This window comes from Molothrus aeneus, chromosome 1 (assembly GCF_037042795.1).
Source record: "Molothrus aeneus isolate 106 chromosome 1, BPBGC_Maene_1.0, whole genome shotgun sequence".
NCBI classification, from domain to species: Eukaryota; Metazoa; Chordata; class Aves; order Passeriformes; family Icteridae; genus Molothrus; species Molothrus aeneus.
In genome coordinates, this window is record NC_089646.1 from 103,945,232 (window position 1) to 103,968,108 (window position 22,877).

General features: G+C 39.3%; 1 protein-coding gene and 1 long non-coding RNA gene across 2 annotated transcripts in view; both read left to right on the plus strand.

Annotated features, from left to right (window-relative positions):
* Positions 1-14,969, plus strand: part of LOC136564285 (uncharacterized) — a 40,519-nt gene extending 25,550 nt beyond the window's left edge. Inside the window, exon 3 of the long non-coding RNA XR_010784701.1 lies at positions 14,908-14,969. This is a non-coding gene — a long non-coding RNA (uncharacterized lncRNA). The remainder of the gene's footprint in view (positions 1-14,907) is intronic.
* Positions 14,970-14,971: 2 nt separating this feature from the next.
* Positions 14,972-22,877, plus strand: part of MYOM1 (myomesin 1) — a 64,925-nt gene continuing 57,019 nt past the window's right edge. Inside the window, exon 1 of the mRNA XM_066562173.1 lies at positions 14,972-15,399. Within this exon, the coding sequence (XP_066418270.1) occupies positions 14,972-15,399 (428 nt within the window). The remainder of the gene's footprint in view (positions 15,400-22,877) is intronic.

A 22,877-nucleotide genomic window follows, 5' to 3' on the forward strand; every position in this document is an offset into this window, starting at 1 on the left:
AAGTCTGAGAGAAACCATTTTCAAACCAAGACATAGGCATGCAGCAGCAAAGTGATCATGACTCAAAAACTTTAAATACCAAATAGTTTGCAAGTGTGTTTTGGAAACAGGTCTCTATTCATTGTACTACAGGGAAAGTATGAGCCAGTTACAAAAGAAAATGCAAAGACAATTGTGCATCAGGATTTTTGTGTTTGAAAATTTGACTCAGATGACTGGAGTCTGAAACACATGTCCAGAACTATATTCTCGGGTCAGCCTTGCACATATTCTGTTCTTGTACGTTGTATTCCCTTGTTGCTTCACCTCCATGGGCAGACTGAAAAGCCAGAGATCACAGAGTAAAAAAAGACAAGTGAGAGTATAACCCCTCCTGTGCTCAGACTGATGCAAATGCCAGACCATTCCTTGAGACTACTCAGATTTGTTAGCCCTCCATCTGCTTGCCCAAGTTGGAACAATCATGAATGAACCTTTAGCTTCCCATGAACTTTAAGTCTGCCATAATTAAAAGGTACCTGTTAATTAAGTGTATGTGCAGCTCACCCAGTGAGTGCAGTTCCTTAACACCCTGAGTACTACATCTAGAACAGTAATGCCCTGATATGCAGGTCTTTCTTCCTTGAATTATTTTGGGATTCTCAAATATGTTTTTCCCAGGCAATTGCTTTTCCTAAGTAAAATTATTTGAATTGCAAAATTGAATTGTTATTACAAACTTGTTTTAAGAACTTGTGCTGAGAAGGGATTGAAACTAGAGAGCTTTGTGAATTGTACAGCTGGTTTCAGCTCATTACTCTATTTTCAGTGAAATAATATTATGCTTGTATCTGACACCTAGAAAGAAAAACTAAAAACAAATAAAGCATTACCATGTTTGCTAGAGATTGTGAATATCAATATTGCTTTCAGCAGTTTTTACTGATCTATGCAAATAACCATGTGGTTGATTAGCTAGTCTGAGCTTGCATTCAGAATACTGAACTATGATCCATTAGTTATACACATAATTCAGAGATGCAGTGCTCAGAAAATTAATGTTCTTCAGCAATTTTAGTGAACAGATAGAAATTATAAAATGCCTGGTTTGGCAACAGCTCTGCATTTTCACAGTGTGCAATATCTGTCCAGCTCAGTGCTTTCAGTGTTGAATAAGGCAAATACAGATTGCCTGTCTCTAACATTGTCGAGTGTTATCAGTGGCTTTTCCTTGCCACTGTCCACTGTGAAAAAGATCATCTCCTTTCATGGGGGTTATTTAACTTCTGAAACCACTTCAGCTTCATATGCAGCTCTTTCAGAACCTTTGGAAAGATAATTTCCTTCTTCTGAGGCCCACATCCTTTATCTGGACATGCAGCTAAAGACTTAACCATGTTCCTGGACATCATATTCGCGATCATATCAAATGTTTGTAGCTCTGTAAGCCCTCATGACAATCTAGCAGTGATGTAGCACTAATCCTTTCATGAGGTATGTCCAGAGATCATCCAGATGTCAAGGTTTGACCTCTTAGGAAAAATCCCCTCTTTGGTGACAGCCCACAGCTGACTGCAGGGAAACCTGTTCCCCTCAGCAGCTTTCACCAGCTGCATTCCTTCAAGGCTGCCAGCCCACTGATGACCTCTGCCCTAATTTTCCTGGGTAAGACAAAGTTTGAGAAGCAGGATATGGGAATATAAGGATGGGAGATGGAAAATTGAGCACATAGCTTGCAATGTCAAAATACCTTTTAAATCTTCTTTAGAGCTTGTCACTGTCAAAAATCAGCCCTTGAATTGAAGGAAAGCTTTGCAACCACAGTTAGACACTGGAAACTTGTGCAATGGAGCAAAAAAAATTTGCTTTGTGTCATTGATAAACTACTGACTCCAGGGCTGGGTCTGATGCTAACGTTCTGAAACAATAAAGAGAATAGTAAAAAACAGCTGAAACTGCACTGCTTAAACTGCAGAGATTTTTAAAACAAATCTGTAATCAGATCTCCAAATGGTCTGCTGTTACTCTTCCACAACTTTCAGAGTGCTGACAGACAACCTGTGGGCATTGGAGTATCTGGAGGAGTTTAAACACTAGATTGTAGAGCCACAAACATGTCACAGTTTTTTAAAAAGAAAAATGAAAAATCAAAGTAGGATTCTGGAGGAGAGCCCCTAGGTTTGTGAGGATGTATGGATGATACTCCTGTCTCTCCGCAGTTAAACAAGGCGAGGGCTAGCACAGGTTGCCCAGGGGGGTTGTGCACTCTCCATTGCTGGAGGTTTTGAAGACCCAACTCAACAAAGCTGTGAACAGTCTCACAGTTGACCCTGCTTTCAATTAGAGGGTCAACAAGAGACCACCTATGTCCTTTACAACCTTAATTATTTTGTGATTTTTGTGATTCTCATTATAGATCCAAATTGCCTTTTAGATGTGCTGTACTGTCTGTTGATAGTAATTACTAGAAATTGTTAGATGGAATAGCAGTATGAAAATGGAAATGTAAAACAGTATGCAAATTTCCACAAATGAAAGGCTATTTAAACAGAAGTAATTGCAAATAGAGTGATGACAGTAAAATGATGGGACACTTGTTCTCTGTCACCAGCAATCCTATCAGTGAAAATATATAGCCAGTTTCAGAAGTTTTTCACTTATGCAGAGGCTTAATTGCTTAATCATTTTCCTAGAGGGATTTTTTCTGCTTAAGATCAATAATGAATTTCTTGGCAACTGAAAATTGTTCCAAGTGCATAAATGCAAACCAATCAAATTAATGATCCTTCTTTTATTTTACTGCAGACATACCAACCAGAGTAGCTGAAAAGGTTGGCCTTACACTGTTGCACACAATGCAAACTCATTGGAAAGAAGTGTGACTAAAAATCACAATTGAAGTACAGCTAGATTTAGAAGTTCTGCTGGTGCTGCACTGTTTGAAATAGTAATTCCCCATGGTGTAAAGAAAATTTAGAAGTCAGTGCTTTGTACAGTCAAGCAAGATCCTTTGAAGAGCAAAGCACTCTTGGAAAAGAGAAGAAAAAGAGAAAAAATGAATGGAAGAACACAGAATAATAAGACCAAAAGTTATATAAAAGAGAGATGAACCAAAACCTTCTGATTCTTATGCCATGGGAACCATGCAGCTGTGGTGGTTACAGACTGGGAAAATCTCCCAGATTCCTATGGTTTATAAAGGGGGCAGTACCAAATTACCAAGCTGGCCAGCAAAATGGGGGTGTTTTGCCACAAACATTGGGTGAAGGCTTTCCTTGGAAACCAGAAAAGAATGGGAAATTAATCACACTCTCAAGGTTTATTTTTTTATTTTTTATTTTTTTCATTTGGAGGATATTTTTGTCTCAACCTACTTTCCATGCTTGACAGTTACTGATCTATGAGAGCCTCCAGCAGGGTTTTACAGTTCACATTTACTTAATACTTCAGAAGAGCCAATAGCTGCAAGAAAAGGACCCACTGGCATGAAAAAAAGCAGTTTTTCCTTTTGCAAACCATTATATTGAAGATGGGTTTCTATTAAGAGTCCACATTAAATTCTTTGTCTGTTAGACTGATCTTTGACGGCTTTGAAGAAAGAGCTATTTGTTTAAAATTAATTCAATTTTTATTTGCAAACTCCCTGCCTTTTTCTCAATATGGTAAGAAAATAATTTGTTATGGGGCAAAATCAAGAACTTTTTTCTTTAAATATTCATTACGTGGCTAAAAAACCCAACTAAACAAACAGCTCCTCTTTCAAACAGAAAGAGATCCAATTTAAAACGTATAAGGAAAGACAGTTCAGCTGAGATGGCCATGACAGGTACTACATAGAAAAGTTGTGACGCAAAAAAATTAGATCTGATGAAAAATCCAAGGTTATAAGTAACAGTTAGATAAACTAATGTTTAAAATATAAAACAACTGGAAGATATGAATACAATATCTTAATTCCTTTGAAAGCACATCAGCATATGGAAGATTTTTGACAAATTACTTTAGACTGGAAGCTTGAATCTTGTAGCTCTCTAGCTCCCACAGCTCTGCTATGATTTCTGCAAAGCAGCAGCAATCATCACCAGAGTCAGGGGAAAAAAGAAAGCAAGAGAATGTTTTCCCCACTTGATTTGCATATTCTGAATAAATTTCTGTTACATATGCCTGTCAAATTTACAAGTGCATATAAAATCTTTGTGCAGTTTAAACAGAGATCAAGTAGTGACAAAGTGTGGAAGAGATTTTTAATAGAAGGATTTTTAGGTCAACTGGGCAATGATTTGTTTTCAACATCCATTTCAAATGATTCAATCAAGTGCCAAATGAAAAATACTGTAGTGAGAAGCTGAGCATTCAGAACAGGCTGGGCTCTACACTCAGCAGTGCTACAGCCACTGCTTTGCACAGCAAAATGGTCCCTATATCACTTGTTTCTGCCATGTTATGGCATATCTTGGCCTTTAAGTTCTTATGAAAGGTCTCAGAAATTGAGCTCCTGGGATAGAATCATAGCATGTCTTGGGCTGGAAGGGACCTTACAGATCATCTCATTCCAACACCCCTGCCGTGGGCAGGGACAACTTTCCACTAGACCAGTTTACTCAAAGTCCCATCCAACCTGTCCTTGAGCACTCCAAGCAATGGGACAGCCACAATTTCCCTGGGCAACGTGTTCTGGTGTCTCACCACCCTCACAGTGAAGAATTTCTTCCCAATTCCCAATTTAAACTTGCCCTCTTTCACTTTAAAGCCATTCCCCCTTGTCCTGCCAGTACAAGTCCCTGGTAAAAAGTTCCTCTACAGCTGAGTTGTAGATCCCCTTTAGGTACTGGAAGGCTGTCTAAGGTCTCCCCAGACCCTTATCTTCTCCAGGCTGAACCTCCCCAGCTCTCAGTCTGTCTTCATAGGAGAGGTGCTCCTGACCTCTCATCATCTTTGTCCCTTGTTCTGGGCCACATGTCCATGTCCTTCTTATGTTTGGGGCCTCAGAGCTGGATGCAGCACTCCAAGTCTCATAGAGCAGAGAATATGAACTTTATATATATATATGACCACATAAGACATGCCAAATATCATGGATATTTTTTCCATGTATTTTTTTTCTCAAATAGAGAAACTGGAGAGCAACATCAGCATGCAGTGTGATGTTTTGAATTGAAAATTTGTTGATGAAAACTAAGCAAGAGGAGAGTTTTTAAAAATAGCACAGGAGCAAGAGAGCAGGTGATCAATGTGCCTCTACATCAAAGTGATGTGGTCATGCTCTTTACTGTGAGAAGTGGTAGAAATACAAACACAAGAGAAATAATCAGACACAGGGACAGAAATAAGGCTGCATAAGCACAACCTTGACTTAATAGTGCCATATGTATTTCATAAGTAAGTGTTTTCATTAGGAGGCTGGGCTTTCTCATTATGCCCATTATGCCTCATTTTAAAGCATCATCTGGGTTTTAACAGAGCTCTTGTGCTGAAAAAATAATAAATGTAATGCCCACACAGACATTGTCTAGAGATATATCTGGAGGAGATTTAAATTAATTAGCTCATTTGGACTAGCTATATAGTGCCAAGATCAGGGCTGGCTGAAAAACTCACCCCAAACTGATTAGCTCAGTAAATAGCAGGTGGAAGAGTCCTTTGCTGAGCTTTAGATTGTAAGAGCTACACCATCACTAACGGTGGATTTAGTTAATGAAATTTCTCCTGGATAAATCTCCCTGTTATACCTGTTATCAGGGAAAAAAAAAATGCTCTGTTGTCTGAGCCAGCTGCTTGAGTAGGCAGAGAAGGATATTTTAATAGCTCTCAGTTGCCCTCCACCTGGCCCTTCCCTGCCCTGTAAGTTGCCCTTGGTACTCCTTTCTAGTTCCACTACCTGCAGTCACAGAGATTTCTCACTCTGGCAGAGAACCCACAGTTGCTTTTCCCTGGGAGCCCCAGCAGACAGTGGGGTTTTGGGCACAGCTGGTGCCCATTTGGTATATGTGCTCCTCTCAACTCCCTGCACTTTGCTTAGTGGAGGTGTAAATCACTCACCCACAAGTCATTGCTTTTCACTGGTGGAATACACAGGCACAGTATTTTGGAGGACCACTTCAAAAATTCATTATGGCTAAATGACTTGGAGGAGATGGATTTGCAAGTTTAGGATTCACATTTTGCTGCTGTTGTTTAACCTTACACTGAATTATGAGGATTTCTTTGGGTATAAAGATGCTGGGTTGTCTATGGCAGTCATGAGAAATGAGGCAGGGGTCCTCTACTGCCTTCCAGTCACTGAGGGGAGAAGGCTGCTGCCACTTTGCAGGTATGTCCAGCTGAGGGGATGTTCGTGGAAGAGGCAGGAATGTGCTAACAAGACATTGACAGTTTCTGCTAGAAAGCCAGAAACAAGCTTTAGCAAGGAAAAGACAGATGAGGGACTAGAAACATTCAACAGCTTATAAAATAACCAAATCCCAGTTGATATTCAGAAAGTCAGTAAAGGCTGAGCTCTCATCTGTAGGACTAGTGTTATACTGAATTCTAGAATTTTACTGTAAGCAGCTTTTTTTTTTTTTTTTAATAAAGGGCGTTGTTAAGCCACCACAACCTCTCCTATAAATCACTTGAGCTGTAAGATCATAAACTAGGTAAGTTACAAATGTTAAGGTGAAACATCCCCTGGAAAGGATACTGCCAACCTGTCCACTTTGATTTCTTGCATGTTTTCCTGAACCATCCAATACTGACCATGATCAGACACAAAACTGATCTTGCCCTCTAGTCTTTGAAGCATCTTATTTTAGTTCATGCCAGTCCCTTTTGTTGAGTATTCAAACTTAAAGTTTCTTAGAAATGAAAAGAACTCATCCTGCAGCATGGATGGAGAAACCAGAGTATTGGCCCATCAGATAAAAATCAGGATTAATCCATTTCAGAGTTAAACATACTGCTGAGTTTGTGGAATATAAGTGCACTTGAATCTGAAGTCACTAGCTATAGCAGATATTTTAAGTTACTGAAAAAAACTATTCAAATAATTTGATTAACCCTCTGAATATTTGTGAAATGTCCTGGTGGGTTTGGCAATTGTTTCATAATCATTTGGTGCTACAGCTTATGCTGTTGATGTTTGAACTACTTCATTTACAGTTAAATCACACCTGGGAAATAATCACCAAAAATTGTCTCTGATTTGCATGTTCACCTATCAGATCCTAATATTAGTTCCTTCTGTTCTTCAGTGTATCTCCCTATTTTCTTTAAATACTAAACAGTCTAATGTTCACCTCTTTGTATTCACCAGGTCTTTTTGCATTCACCCCCAATTTCTGGAAGATTTTCTTATTCATGATTGATGTTTGAAATTTGAAGGTCTGTCCTGCAGGGAGTGTTGAATAAAGCAATATATGAATTTCTGATGCAAATTTCCCTCAAAACTTAGTTCTAATTTTTTGAACCTAATTGTTATATTAGACATTATTTCAAAGGGTGATGGCTAAAGAGCTACAAACATTTTTTGTTTCTTCTGTTAAGACATAGCCACTATCCTTTCTTTTAAAAGAAACATTTGATTGATTCAAAAGTATTAAATCAATTAATATGAGGACAAAAAAATGGAAGATGTTCTTGTGTACTGGGTACATTTGTGTTAGCTGTGCCTGAGTGATTGTGGAAATGATTATTGTAATACCTGAGGCAATTGCTTTGTAATATTGCAATAGTAGCTTGCACTTCACTAAGATGATATCTACAGATTGTTTTCTTTATAATGACATAGTTCAGTTATATGGTCTGTGGATAACAGAAAAGGGAGTGACAATCAGTGCAGAGTCACTGTTTTTAGTGCTCCCCAGGGGCCATTGGAGCTCCTCACAGCCTCTATCAGGACCTGACAGCCAGTGCTCATCCCACTGCCCCAGTCACAGACATTGGGCACCTCTGTTTGGCCAACATCCTGCCTAAACTATTTAACTCATATGTTGAAGCATATTACCTGCTTCTAAAAGCTGCATACCGAAGTGGCAGCAGTTCAGATATTGTACCTCAGTCAAGTTTTCTGGGTTTGGGTTATCTGCAGTTGCAGATAACAGTTACCAGGTACTACTCTGGTCCTTCAGCAGTCATGTGTCAAGGTATTTCGGCCAGACTTTCCAAGGTACAAAGCTAAACACAGCAATGATATTAGAAACTATCCATCATTATTGGAACAAAGATATTGAAAAATCTGAGATGTTTAGGAAAGAATGATAAAATGCAGGACGACATTTTACAACCATCTGTTTTGATATGGAATTTAAAATGACAGGAGATACTATGGATTAAAAAAACCTAAGTGCCAAAAGCACTTATTTAAAGAAATTAAAAGAATTTTCTTTTGGAATAGCTCCAGGAATCTGCTATACGCTCTTGGAGTAAGGTTTTATTACGGACAGAAATCTTTACAATGTTACAAAGGAAAATAAATGCTCTCAGCAACATTTTTATGTGACATTTCCAGTTCCAGAGAGACACTGTAGAATAAATGTTGCTAATAATGGTAAGGCAAATATTTCTGTATGATGAAAAATTGATCTAGGCACCAACAGTCAATAGCTTGAGGCTTTTGGAAAAATTTCTATCTGTATTAAGGAGACAGTGGTCTTGTACTTGGTTCTTCAGATGTGAGGCCAGACACTCAAGCTGTTGTAGGCTGCACCCAGACCCTTCTGTTAAAAGGTTGACTCCTTGTTAAATATATGATCTGAGTGATGCAGAGAATCAACAGAAACCTGGATATTAATACCTTCTTATGAGTGAAGGCAGGGAACACCGAACTCCCTTCCCTTCAGTGGGTTATGAAGATGGCTAGTTGGAGTATAATGGACAATAGCACATCTTCCTAAAGTGATTTTTTCCCTTGATAAAAATCAATTCAGAAAACTGGACCCAAGCTTGAAAGCAAACTCCAGAAGACAACACACATGCTCAAAGCTTCTGCTCTCCAAAAATTGTTTTGATAGATTTATTTAAGATTATACTCAAATGAAAGAGATGGACCAGGATGCTGTGGAATTTGACTTATGCCCCCAGCTACAGGATGCTGTAGCTCTCAAATCTTCAGTGGACAGTCTGGAAAGCTTTTTGTTCTGTCATGTCAGGTTCTAAATTAATATTTCAGCTTTCCCATTCAGAAAAACAAACTGGTCTCCAGCACTATGTAGTTCTAATTAGGAGAAGACAGAACTAATATTCCCTAAGGGGGTCTCTCCCAAGCCCAATGTGACTAAATACATGTGGATACAGAGTGCTGCAGGGATTCTGAGGCTTGTCCAGCTCCAAGTGATTTAAAATATGTACTTTGATATTCAAATAGGAGTCCAGTGATTTGAAATTAGCTGTGGATATTATGTCATAATAAAGCTAGATCTGAAATTGTGTAAATTTAAGGGGCAAAATAATATTTTGCTGTTACACTTTGTATCTCCCATTCTATTTACAGAATGAATGGAGGCAGCGCAGATATTGAAAATTGTATTGAACTTCATAGTGCCATTATGCCTTACAAATGTTCAGATTTTTATCCCCCACATGTGAGCTAGACAGATTGTCTTGCAATTAAAGCAGAGAAATGTGATGTTTAATTGTTTTCATTTCTCTACATCTTCCTGTCTTCTTAAAAAGCAATTTCCCTGTCATTAAGACTTTTATGATGTCAGTGCAAATGACCCATGGCGAAGGAGTGGATCAGGAGTTGTAATGCAATCCAGGAGTCTGTCCACTGAGACTCTACTATAACTAAAAATATACATTATAGTCCAGAGCCTATAGAACAGTGGCACTGCCACTGGCACAGCATTCTGGGGGAAGAAAAGCTTGTATTAAGGTGCCTGTTTTTCATTCTGCCTGTTCCAGATTTGGCCAGTTCCAGTTTCCTGAGCCACAATACAGTTTCTATGACTGCACAACTTTTTGCTGGCCATAGTTTCTGTCCTCATGAGCAAAAACCAAAAGCCCAAACGTGTGGTGCACCTGAGCAGCTCCTGGTGTGGGAGGTGAGGAGGCTTCTGAACTTACTACATGGTGGAGCACCAGGAAGTAGGCAGTGGCTCCCCAGGGAACAAGTAGCTAGTGGGGACAATGAAGGGATTTAATGTAGAATCAAGGTGGTGAGGTGAAGATGTTGATGAACTATTGTAGAGAAAAGTCTGGGATCCTCTGGCCTTGTCCAGACCTTTTTCTGGTGGTTACACCCATAAAGGGGATGTGCTAGCAGAGCGGGAGAATCTGGCAAGTTCTTGGTTGTGTTGCATGTCAAGTGTGAAAAGAAGCTATAGCAGAACTGAGAGGGTTAATATTTCTCTCGATGCAAATTAACAAAATAAAATGCACTAATCGCTTTTATTGAAAACTAAATTTACAGTGCAGAGGTAAATTGTATTTACAATGAGGTCACACTGCATTCCACCTGTTAGATCTCAGATGAGATCTAGATTACAACAGAGCTTGTTCTGATGTAATATTCAGCCACACTGATTACTCATTTTTATGCCAGAATGCTGGGACCAAAATGAAAGAAGACAAGCCCATTTAATTATTCCTAGAGGTAATACTGTTTAATTTAGAAACAAAAAGTTGGATTTTAGAGCTGCATTGTTTATATCTACTTAAATGCCTCATGAGGTCATGTTCTTAATTTAGCATTTTATCTTAACGAAGAAGATAAAAAAGTAACTGTGTCAACAGAACAAAGAAAATACATTTCTGTTGAAATGTAACTCATATGGCTTTAGAGAGTCTTGATAGATTGTCTGTCATTAAGCTGAAATATTTATGTTACATGTGCTGTGGCTTGGCATTGAAAAAAGAACCAATAAAATGTTCAAATTCTTGTACCATAGCAAAGGTCAACATAGGGATTGGTCTTTCCTAGTTTCTGGTTCATGATGCAATTTTTTTTCCTCTCTTCCTAAATCTGATTTAACTAAGGAAAAGAAATCCTAGAAATAATTTTTAATTGGAATGCTGATTTTATGCAGATTTTAGTGAGGATATTTTAAAGGGAGAACTCTGTATCTCCTTTAGTTTGAGGCTGCCGTCATCATGTCTTTGCACAGAGATAGTACAGGGTATCGGTATCTGTCTCTGTCTCTCTCCCTCTTCCATGCTATATTTATAGCATCCCCCTGGCCATAAAAGGTCTGGACTGGGGCTCTGACATTCCACTGACTGCAGGCATTATTTTTGTTCTGGACCTTGAAGTCCAGTCCTTACCCCTCGTCCCAACTACCTCCTTTCTTTGCTGGCTTCATTGTTGCTGTATTTTTGTGCTATTCATCCACTTGGGAGCTCTTCCATTTGCTGCCATTCATTTGGATTCTGGTAAGTGTTTTTTTTATGCCGGAAGGTTTTATGTGTTCAATTATTTTTAATCTGAATCTGTAATGCCAAGCTGATTGTAGCTCCCTTTATTCTTCATAGCTCAGCAGTTGAGGGATTTGTGGATGTGAATTGGAGACATCTGAACGTTCAGCTGTGAAACAAAAGAAAGTAGTGCAGTGGCTCTTTTATTTTCACTCAGCTATCTTTGCATATTGTCACAGTACTCTCAAATGAAGCCTGGGTTACTGAGATATAGGAGGAGTTTGTCATGTACTCTCCTGTGGGCTTAGAGAATGTTTAAATAACTTAAATATTTTCTCGTTGCATAGGATGTTATCTTTTCTCTGCTTACAAGAATTTCTTTTTTTAAAATCTATTTCACTGTTTTCATTGATTGATGGAGCAGATCTTTAAATAATTACACAGACTGATAAACAGCACAAGAGGTTATGCCAGCAGAATCACTTCCTTTAATGTGTAGCTATGAACTATGGACAAGTACAGAACTTTGTCCACTCAGTAGTAATTTTAAATACTCAGTTCAACAGCTGCTAAAATATAGCTCCAAAAACTGTGAATTCATCTGACTATGGCCACTAATACTTTTAGGCAAAGCTCTGAAGTGCTACACTGATCTTGAGAGGGAGTGTACTGCAGGGGGCTGGTTGGTACACACAGACCAAGTGGGTGCAGGTAGCATAGATAAAACTTAAGAGATGGGAGTCAGTCTGATAATCAGGCAGTGCTCCAGATAGGAGCAAAGTCCTTGGAAGTTTCTGAGTTACTTGTCATCTCTGATAGCACCACCCTACTGTATCTGATCAGACTAATGTAACCAACTTATCCTGGCCTGTGAGCAATCCGTGATGTTTCAGAGGGAATACAAAATATAACTCATGGTGTGATAAAATACCTATGAAAGGAGTTTCCCTTTACGTGATGTGAGTCAGTGCTGGTCTTTGATTTGAACCAGGAGAGCTGACTTAGTGCTCAGTGCCTGCCTTGCTATCACAGTCCTTACTCCTATCACAGACTTTTACTCCTGAGGACAGCAAGATCCAGACCTTTCATGTTTGGAAGAAAAATGTTTCCTCTGTACATTTTCATTTGTTCTTCTGGTTTGATAAAATATAAATGAAATGCCTTGTTTAACTTCTTAATGGGAACACATGCAGTGCTTCATACTTGTGGATCACCTTCCATACTTTGAAGCCTGGAAGGCTGTGGGAATGCCTGAGCTGAATGCCTGCTAGCATTGTGGCTGTTGTATGAATGGTGAAGCCAGCCAACACTTCAAATAAATCTGGTGAAGACAAACCATAGTACTCTGTAGAAGGAAAACAGGATGTTCTCATGTTCCTTCCCTTTCAGTGTGCAAGACAATATTCTTATGTATGCCTTAACCCTTCCTAGGCAGTGATCACAATGACTTACAAGTCCAAACCTAGCTCTGCAGAGGTAGAAGAGGGAGGCAATGGATAAAAATGAAGAAAAAAGTCTTCTGAAACTAGGGAAATACAGAGGAACTACATACTACTGGTGGCTAATAAAATTTAAAAAGTAACAACACAAAATACTGACAGGTATTAGAAAAAAGAATGCAAGACATTCTTTTTTCTAATAATTGCATTATTTTAGACTGCAATAATTACATTATTTTAGACTGATATGAAAAAATAGCCAGCATTAGGAATAAGAGAGTTAAAAAGGAGCATAAATTTTTGACATAGAGACCAATGGGCTAACACTCTTTCCCATTTCTCCTTCTTCCTCAGATAAAAATAAAGTAAATGTATAATCTGGTGTCCTTGAAGTCACAGTTTTGCTGTGGTCAGGATATCAGCAACTTCTTTTACATAAAAAGTTTCTGAATAAATTTCCTCCTTGTTGACTTCCTGCAACTAAATAATCAAGTTATCCTACAAGGAGCATTTCCCTTGTGAGATCCCTGAAATAGAAGAAAATTTTCCTCTTTGTTTCTGGTTTTTGTTGGGTTTGGGTTTGGTTTCTGGTTGTTTCTGGGTTTCTTTCTCATAATTTGCCTTGGTTAGGGCAAATACCTCTGCAGTTGTCAAAGAGAATAGTTTGAAATTTGTTGACTTGCTATCAGAACCAAATAGTAAAGAAAAAGCCAAGGATTGAAGTCTAGGGGGCATAAAGACCGGGGGAAAAAATCACAGGATCACAGAATATTCTGAGTTGAAAGGGACCCACAAGGATCATCAAAGACCAACTCCTGACCCTGCACAGGACAGCCCAAATTGGATATCTAGACTTTCATGAAGTCATGATTGTCTTCCAGTTCTGTAAGTGTATTTTAAGTCCAAACATTAAATGGTTTTTCATTAATATGAAGAAATCACGAAGCAGAACAATTTTCCTACTCTTGTGATCAATACTAAAAAAAACCTCCCAAAACAATAACAAACACCTCTCACCCTTGTTTTTGGATCTTCTTTAAATCCTTGTTAACATTTCCTTATTGTAGCTCATTTCTATGAGCTACAAAAGGTCGCCTAATCAGGGACCTTTTCAGGGACAATCCTAGTAGCCATGTGAGCCTAAAAGAAAAAGAAAGAAAGGTTATCATATGGATTATTTGAGGTGAACTTGCATGTCAAAGTAGAAAAAGTTCTAACAGCAAAATTAAAAAGCAAGATAATGACAGAACTGCTGGTTTTAAAACAAACAAGCAGACAAGGGAAATACTTTCTGCACTCAACTTTCATCCCATTTTGAGAGGGGAACTACCTTTCACCTGATCAAAATTTGCACTACAAGTGACTACAAGACAATCCACTGATGACATGCAAATTAAAATTAAATGGACCTATTATCTGGAGGAAGGGTCTTGGCAATCTTGAACATGATATTTAGGTTAAAAGAAAAGGATTTGCATTGCGGAGCATGATATTATTTTACCCATTGCATATAGACTGAATCCCTGATTCAACTGTAAAAGTATAATGCACAATAACCCCTTTTAAATTGAACCCTGGTATCACTTACAAAACAATCACTGTAATGCACATTTAGAGAAAAACTGACTTCCTTCTCAATCTTAGTGTTTTTATTCACTGTTGTAATAATAAATGGAAGATTAAATTCAATCTGAAAATTGGATTACAAAAATAAATGAAATGTTCATATATTTTTGTTTCAGCTTTTATAGCTTTGTTAAATTTGCTCATGCCTTTAAAAGTAATTTATTACTTTATTATCTCTATTGTAATTGAACAAAATTATTTATACTGTCTCTGAAGAAGCCAGGCACACAGAGTTTCATTAGTTTGCAGTAATAAATGAGCACATAAAACTTGAGTAGTTAGCAGTAGCAGGGAGCCAACTACAAATGAACAGACGCAAGAGTGCAAAGGTCATGATGGGTGACATGTGAGCATCTTGAAACCTGAATATGAACCTGTCTGAAAGTCTAAATCACATCACAAAAATATAACTCTAAAATCATTGCAGTTGATTTTTCAAGTTCAGTGTTAGTTTGCGTGAAGTTGGGTATTATTTGTGTGCTAACTCAGGAGTTTCCTTGACGGTAGTCCTTATGTTTGACCTGTTCTTTTTCAGACATTATCCTGTTTATTTACACTCGGAAAAGTGCAGTGGAACCCAAAATTCAAAGGCAGCACCCATGATGTCTTTACCGTTCTACCAAAGACACCACGAGCACTATGACCGTGCGTACCGCCACAAAGCGCTGTCATCCACTGTGAGCCAGTACCAAAAGGAGACAAAGAGCAAATCTGCCGTGTATGCTCAAGGATCCGCAGCTTACGCCAGGGGCTCTGCAGCCTATCGCCACTCGTCTGCAGCTGGCTTCAGCCTTGACTCCTCAGCAGCTTACAGCCATGGCTCTTCAGCCTACGACCTGGAGTCGGCAGCCTACAGTCATGGATCCACAGCCTACGACAGCTCTGCCGCGCAAAGCAAGAGGTCTGCTGCCTACAGCCTTGACTCTGAGTCCCTCAGTACCAGCTCAGCTGCCTACAGCCATGCATCTGAATCCATCAACAAGCTGGCTGCAGCCTACAGGCTGGGATCTGAAGCCTACAGCTTTGGGTAAGATAATCCATCTTCGAAACAGCATCCTGGTAGAAAAATGTCCAACCACTTTGCATTGAAAACAATGGCAAAACTCTTCTCCTCCTCCACATAAAGTTTCTCTATAACTTGGCATTAATGTATTTTCCTGGTCCAGTGTTTTCCCTTGGCTTTGGCAGTGGGAATGACCGTGGTCAGCTTAGTTTGTTGAACTAATCTATGTGTGATGCTTGGACTGTCATAAGAATAGCACTGGCAATGCTGATGTGGCTGAGTGCTGACTCCAAACTGCTTAGGCATGAGCTACTTCTGCTTCCAAGTTGTTTAGCCACATTAATACAGCTCTTAATGTGAAGAGTTAATGTGAAGAGTTGCGATAGCTTTGGATTGAGGCTGTCTCTTATCTGGCTGGAGGTTGGAGTAGTACAAGAACTCAAAGCTCTTCATGCAAATTTGAGTTCATGTGACCATATATGATTAATTCTTCTTTGGCCTAATAGTTTCCCTTTTGTGCTGAGTGATTCAAGAAACTGTAATTGTCACACAGTATATTGGTTAAGGCATACTGTTTCCAAACCTGTCCCATCTTACAAGAGAAGAGTAGTTATGCTCAGCTTGTATAGCTTTTTTTAATATTTAAGGTAATAAATATTGCTCAAGCAATTACATTAGCATAATATTTTTGCTATAATAGCCTCATATTATTTGTATGCATATATCTCAGAGATTTACAGAAATTAGAGAAGTATTAAAGTAAGATTAGAGCAGCTGTTAGCAATAGAGGAAACAATCAACAAATTATAGCTCAAAACATCTGCTTGCTGTTATATTAATGTAAAATTAAGAGTATCATTAGTAGAGCTGATCAAAACTTGTCCAGCAGAAAATTTAAATTTTGAAAACTGAATATACTCCCAGGATTGTGGATAATGGTGAAATCTTGGCCAAAACCAATGAAAGAAGGACTACATGTACCACAGTAAACAACACCTTGTGATTTCAGACTTCACTGATATCTTGGCTTTCAGAAAACCCATGGTCCGATCTCTATTTGCCAGAGTTTGTTCAGGAATTTGATCCTCAGGATGTTACAGTCAAGGTGAATGACTTGACTTAACTCCTTACTGCAAGAAAGGCATTGAGTTGCTGGAATGTGTCCAAAGAGGGGCAACAAAGCTCATGAAGGTTCTGGAGCACAAGTCTTATGAGGCGCACCTGAGGGAAATACAGTTACTTAGCTGGGAGAAAGGGACACTCAGGGGAGGCCTTATCACTCTCTACAGCTGTCTGAGAAGGTAACCACACAGTGCTTGGTCTCATCTCCCAGGTAACGAGACAGGATGAGAGGAAATGGCCTCAAGTTGCACTAGAGAAGGTTTAGATTGGATATTAGGAAATATTTCTTCACTGAAAGGGTAGTCAGGTATTGGAATAGGCTGACCAGGGAAATGCTGGAATCATAATTCTTGGAAGTGTTCAAAAAAGGTGTGGACACACACACTTGTGGACATGGTTTAAGGGTGGGCTTGGCCATGCTGGGTTACTGGTTGAACCTGATGATCTTAGAGGTTGTAATGATTTTATGATTCTGTAGCTGATTGTCTTAGACTGGGTCATATCCAGGCTTTGCTGTTGAAACACTTTTACTTGTTCAGATAATTTACCACTGAGAAAGCAGTGAGAATCTCATTTATAGTCTGCTGGTGAAGGGAAGAAAACTGGAGGTGCTGGGACTGAGGGTTGTGCTTCCAAAGGGTGCTGGATAAGGGAAGATATCCCAAATTTCTGCAGCAATGCAGCTGTGCCTGCACTCTGTTGCTGACGCTAACTCAAAGCTTCCTTCTTGAAGAAAAGGTTCTCATAAAAAAAGAACTTCAAGTTATAAAAAATGATTGTTAAAAAAACCTGTTTCTGAGTCCTCCTTGCAAACACTTCAGCTGCCACACAAGTTTCTTCTGAAACCTGTGTGTTCTCATTAAGAATAACTCTAATGTCAACAGTATAATATTGAAGGAAATGAAATTTCTTAGTTGAGAGAGAATTTAAAACATTTACTGAGGTTTTGCTTGAGGTAAAAGTTTTTGGTTTAAAGTAGCATATTTGCATATATAATACTCTGTATTACAAGACTTGCCAATAGATAATTCACAGATAAGAATGTCTCAGCTGCAACTTCTTTATTTCTGTGATCCTATTATTGTATTGGAGAAAATTCATTGCTGCTGCCTAAGACAAGGACTCTGGAGATTAGATACACGGGATTCCAAGCTCTCTTACACAAAACTTAATTAACACAGGAGACAATATTTCTGAATGAAAATCTCAGTATTTAACTTGGGTTTATGGTTAATATAGCCTCTATGTTGGTATTTCTTTTTTGCAGCCCCTATTTCTGCAATTTGCAAGAGGTAAAGTGGAAAAACTAATGCAATTCTACAATTAAATGTAGTTCAAATTTGAAGAAATTCTTACCAAATTGGTACTGTCTTTCCCAATAAGCCAAAATACTTCAAGGGGTAATGTGGAGACAAAAAGTGTTACTCAAATAAATTAGGAAAATCAAAGACTTTCTCTTTTCATCCATATGAAAAGAATGGTGTAGAAAAAAAAAAAAGAGACTTCAAATTCTTTCAATTTTCTAGAAGTAGAAAATGTTGAATTGAAATGCTGTATCTAAATGACCTGAACTGTAGAGTGTTTGCTTGAAACCAGAATGGACACACAAATCCAAATCCACACAAAATTTTTCAGCCAAGAATTGTTGATTGCATATCAGTGAATATTAGCATCAAATATAGATTTATGCATAATGGATATAGTTTTGAAGATAAACACCATTAATACGAACAGGAAAACTCAAATATTAAGTTTTTATTCAGGTTACTTCTTTTTTTAATCTAAAGTAGCTTCTGGTAAATTAATATTTATTGCAAAGTTTAGGTCTCATCCTTTTTTGTAGTCACAGTACAGGAAAGATTTCATGAAGCATTGGTGTTGACATGCAGCTAGTGCTATGTGAGGAATTTATCATGAGGAAAGCAGTGGAGAAGGACTAGGAACTAGGTAACCTGCAAGACCTTGACCTGGTCTCATCTCCCAAGTTCTGTGACATTGAAGCCTCGCTTGAGTGGAAAACACTCCCAGGGTGTGAACACAGGCAGTTTGAAGGAGGCACAGCTTGATTTTTCAAGATGATGAAAAATTTTCCCTGTGCAAGTGGCCTGTCCTCCACTTTTCAAGTCTTCTTCACACCACAACAGCTTGAAGGTGTACAGGGAGCAAAATGAAAACTGGCAAAATCAAGAGCAAGTGTGAAAGCTTGCAGCTCTGCTGGTTGCAGTTGGCCAAAGGTGCAAACCTCTGGGCTCCCAAAAGAAAGGGCATCTCACCATGTAGAGCTTCCCTCTTCACACCCAGCCCTCCCCACCAGCTTATGGGGCTGTCTCTAGCCAAGCATTTCTTCTTTGGCTTCAGCAGAGGCAGGAAAAGTGACATGTGCTGCTTCCCTTGAGGCTCTGTTCAGGTGAGGGGTGCATGTCTCCCACAAGCCGATGTTGTGGCCACACATCCTCTTCCCCATCCAGCCCTTGGGGGCTGCCAGCATGGGCAGGTTGCTCCTGTGGGAAACCTGGCTCCTGGCTCCTTCTTCCACAGCAGTGCTCCATCCTCTGTGTGCTTCTGAGATTTTAGTCAGATCTGCCAAAGCTTCTTATAGAACGACAGGGCTGTCAAACAGGGCTGCTGGATTAAACTCCTTTAACTCCTTTTTGTGGAAGCTCAGTGATTTGCCTTTGCCCAAACTTTCACTGCTTTTCCATGTGTCTGGCAGTATTGTCTCCTGTCTAGCAGTATCAATAATCCCATTGTGCCCATTGTGTCACAGACAGATTATCTGCCACCAGCAGGGCCAGATACCTGCTTAGAGGGAAAGCAGAAGTTACTGGTGTGACTCAGGCATTGCATGTATTTTGCAGGTCAGGCAAAGCAGCAAAGAGGACATGGTGTAATTCAGGTGTACCAAGCAAAGAGAGGAAAAATGCCTTTCCAACTTGCCATTAATTGGGCTGCCAGTGAGAGCTAATGCTCTTCTGAACAACACTGTAACCAGGATCTGGACAAGGCTGAGTAAATAGTACACTTCCAGAAACATTAGAAGACCATGATCTTGGCACTGCTCATCCTTTGGTTTATTATAGGTGAGGGTTAAGAAGCTGGATTCCAGATGTCATACTCAAGCATGGAAATTGTTTTAATGAGACCTGCTATATGGAAACAATTCCCCTTCAAATGAAATTGTTGTGGAAGCTGTGTCAGGGAATATTGCCAGCAATATTGCCTGGGCTTGTGACAAACCTGTCAGCAACTTAAAAGTCACCAGAGAGCATTTCTCATTTTTAGAGGCTGAATTTAAAGAGTTCTTTGCTGAAAATAATTTCTTTTTCCTTTCCTATAACTGGGTTTGCCAATCCTCCATCTCCTATTTACAGTAAATGAAAATACTGCATATTAGGAAAAAAACAGCTGCTAAAAAGAGAGCCTGGACAAGGCTTTGTAGCTAATGGAGCTTTTCCAGCAGGTACAGCTGGTGCAACCATTGTGTATACCACTCTCTCTTTCTGCTTAGGACAAGATACATGGTTTTTTAGAGGTGTAAAAGAGCTTATATGTGCCTTTTCATGCAGGAGTGACATTACTAAAGAATAGGGTGTTGTGGTCTGCTTCCAGAATACATTTCTACATCCACTGGGTGCAGACTCTCTTTGGGCAGTGTGGCAGACTTGCCCCTTCAGGCACAGAAACAAGGGTAGTGCCAACATATTCTCTGTCTGAGGATAAGACATCAAGAGAGAACAAAAAATCTATTTGGGAGTTGCAGATGCCCTGCACAATGTTTTCTTTAGCTCCTCTTTAGGCTAGAGGGAAAAGTTAATAGCATCTGTTTCTTACATCTCTACAGAACAATGCCTGTGCCTTTTACAACTCTATTGAAAAACCAGGAAAATGCTGGCATTGACATTTTAACATGCTGGAAACCACCCTGAAGTAAGGACAGTAGGCTTAGGTCACCAAACTTGATAAACCTGTACAGATAATATCTGACCTGGGAAAAAAAATATACATATGCTAGCTGGGCATATCAGATGAGGCTGAAAGATGTTAAAAGGTCATGGTACTGTTCCTCCCTATGAAACTAGAGAGCACTGATACCCTGCTCTTGCTCCTCTGGGGAGATTCTGTTCCACATATCAGGTAAAAGGTTGGAACGTTTTAAAATAAAGGGCAAGATTTTAGAATCTGGTTCAAGAAACAGAGTCCTCCTTTGGGCCACCTAAATAATGGTTTTAGGCAGGATTTTGTTTTGTGTTGCACAGGAAGAAATACTAAGAACACAGGAAAACAGGGAAATAAACCTTATAACAGAATAGTGTTTAACCTATTCTCTCAAGCAAAGAGCTCCATTTGAATATGTTTCTCCTAGCCTTCATCTAGCTCTGCCAGAACAGAAGCAAATGATAGAATTTAGAAAGGAGAAACATTTTCTGCTGCTTCAAATTTATTTTTCCAATCTCTTGGTTTATGCAGTGTAATTCTAAAGAACATTTTGGAGTGACTCGAGGTATCCCTCTGAAAACATCAGCTGGGTGCTGTGGTATGGTCATGAAGGTGAGATATTCAACTTCAAACATGTGGAGTGTTTGAGTGAAAAAACAGCCTCCAAACAAACAGAACCTGTAGCAATTTATTCTATTTATAAATTTATTTATAAATTTATATTTTTATAAATATAAATTTATATTTATATAAATATATACACATATATACACCCTAAGGAATATTTATCTATTAGCAATTTATTTGAAAAGGCAATTTGCCTTTTCAAATAGTTTTAGAGAGATATAAAGGAAAGATAGGAAACCCCCACTGCCATACAGGGAAGATATCAACAAAATGCCTAGCAGGGAGTGATGGGAACTGCTATATATGCTTCCCATTAATTCCCTGCATGAATGTGTAATCTGGACCTTAAATGAAAACTAAACTGACTGCAAGACCAATCTCTCCTTTAGGAATAATGTGTTTGTCTGGATTTAACAGTGTTGTAAATACCTGAGCTGAAATTTTCACCACATTTCAACTACATTTATGAAAATAAAAACTTCTAGACATTTTAATTGAAGTTCAATTGGTAGTGTAATCCTTCATGATCTAAAAACAACTAGGAATGAAGTGGCCTCCTAACAGGTTCAGCCTAAAGCTCTGAGGAAATCTAATGGCTGTCAGAGTCAAAATTCCAGGTTTGACCCATTTTTAAATAGGACAGGAATAAAAGTCACCTGCTAAGTAAAGATCTGCAGCTCCTTACAGACTCTAGTTCAATTAAGAAAAGTAATGAAAATAATTTGCCTTTCATGTTTTTTATCCCTTATTTGATGAGTTCTCCCAGTGCATTTGTGGCTTGCTATAGTGATTGCACCACATCATTGTCCAGCCCAGGAGTAAGGCCATTGCACACCCCATTTCAATGTGTCTCTCTGTCTCTCTCTTCCTTTTTTATTTTACTCTGCCTGGACTGTTCCCAAGTGTTTTCTGCTTGGATTTTTGTCCCTAAAGCTGGATCTGCCTCTCTTGTACTCCCTGTTAAATCAGGGAGTCCTGGCTGTCCTGGGCAGTGCCTGGTGTCAAAACCCAGAGCCCACAGCATTTATCTCCTGTAGATGTGGTCTGTGCCTGAGCTGACCCAGTGGTGCCTGACATGGAAAACCCTTGGTCCCAGTCCTGCAGTGTGTGCCACAGTCCCTCATGGGCTGTGCCTTCTTTTGTGTGGAAAGCAGGTTACAGGGAGAGGAGGGAGGAAGGAGAAGCAGTGCATGGTTCTTCTACCCCCTGTACTGAAGGTCTCTTGGCAGAAGTGCTGCAGGCCTGGTGATGGTGGCACCTGGGGAGCACAGAGGAATTACATTAAGACAGAGAGCTAGAGAATGGGAGACTGATTTAACAGGAATTGGGTAGGGAGAGAACTCAGTCTGGGCAAAGGGATGGACACAAAGAAATGAAGGAAGGAAAGATGGGAGAATGAAAGTGATCCTTGTCATCTCACACACAGTCTCAGTGGATAGATTACTAGCATGTATTTTGGAAACTAAGCACTCTTCTTGTGTTGGTGGTGGCACTTTTGCAGGGATACAGCCTAAGGAAAACATTAGCCCAAGGATATAATATTATATTACATTATGCATGTGAAGCATTCCCAGGGGCCCAGTGTTAGCATGGGTTTTGATGTATGTGTAACCAGTGTAAGGTATCCAGGGTGTGGGAAGCAGGTTATCCCTGACAGAGGCACATGTCAGGGCTAACGAGCCTTGCTGAGAAACCATCATTCTGCTCCTGTATCTGCACGTGTAAGCAGGGAGCTCAGACTGTGTAGACAAATCCTCAGACCAGAAGCAGACTCACATGTGATTTTCTGTGGTGATGTGGCAAGACAGGTGAATAGA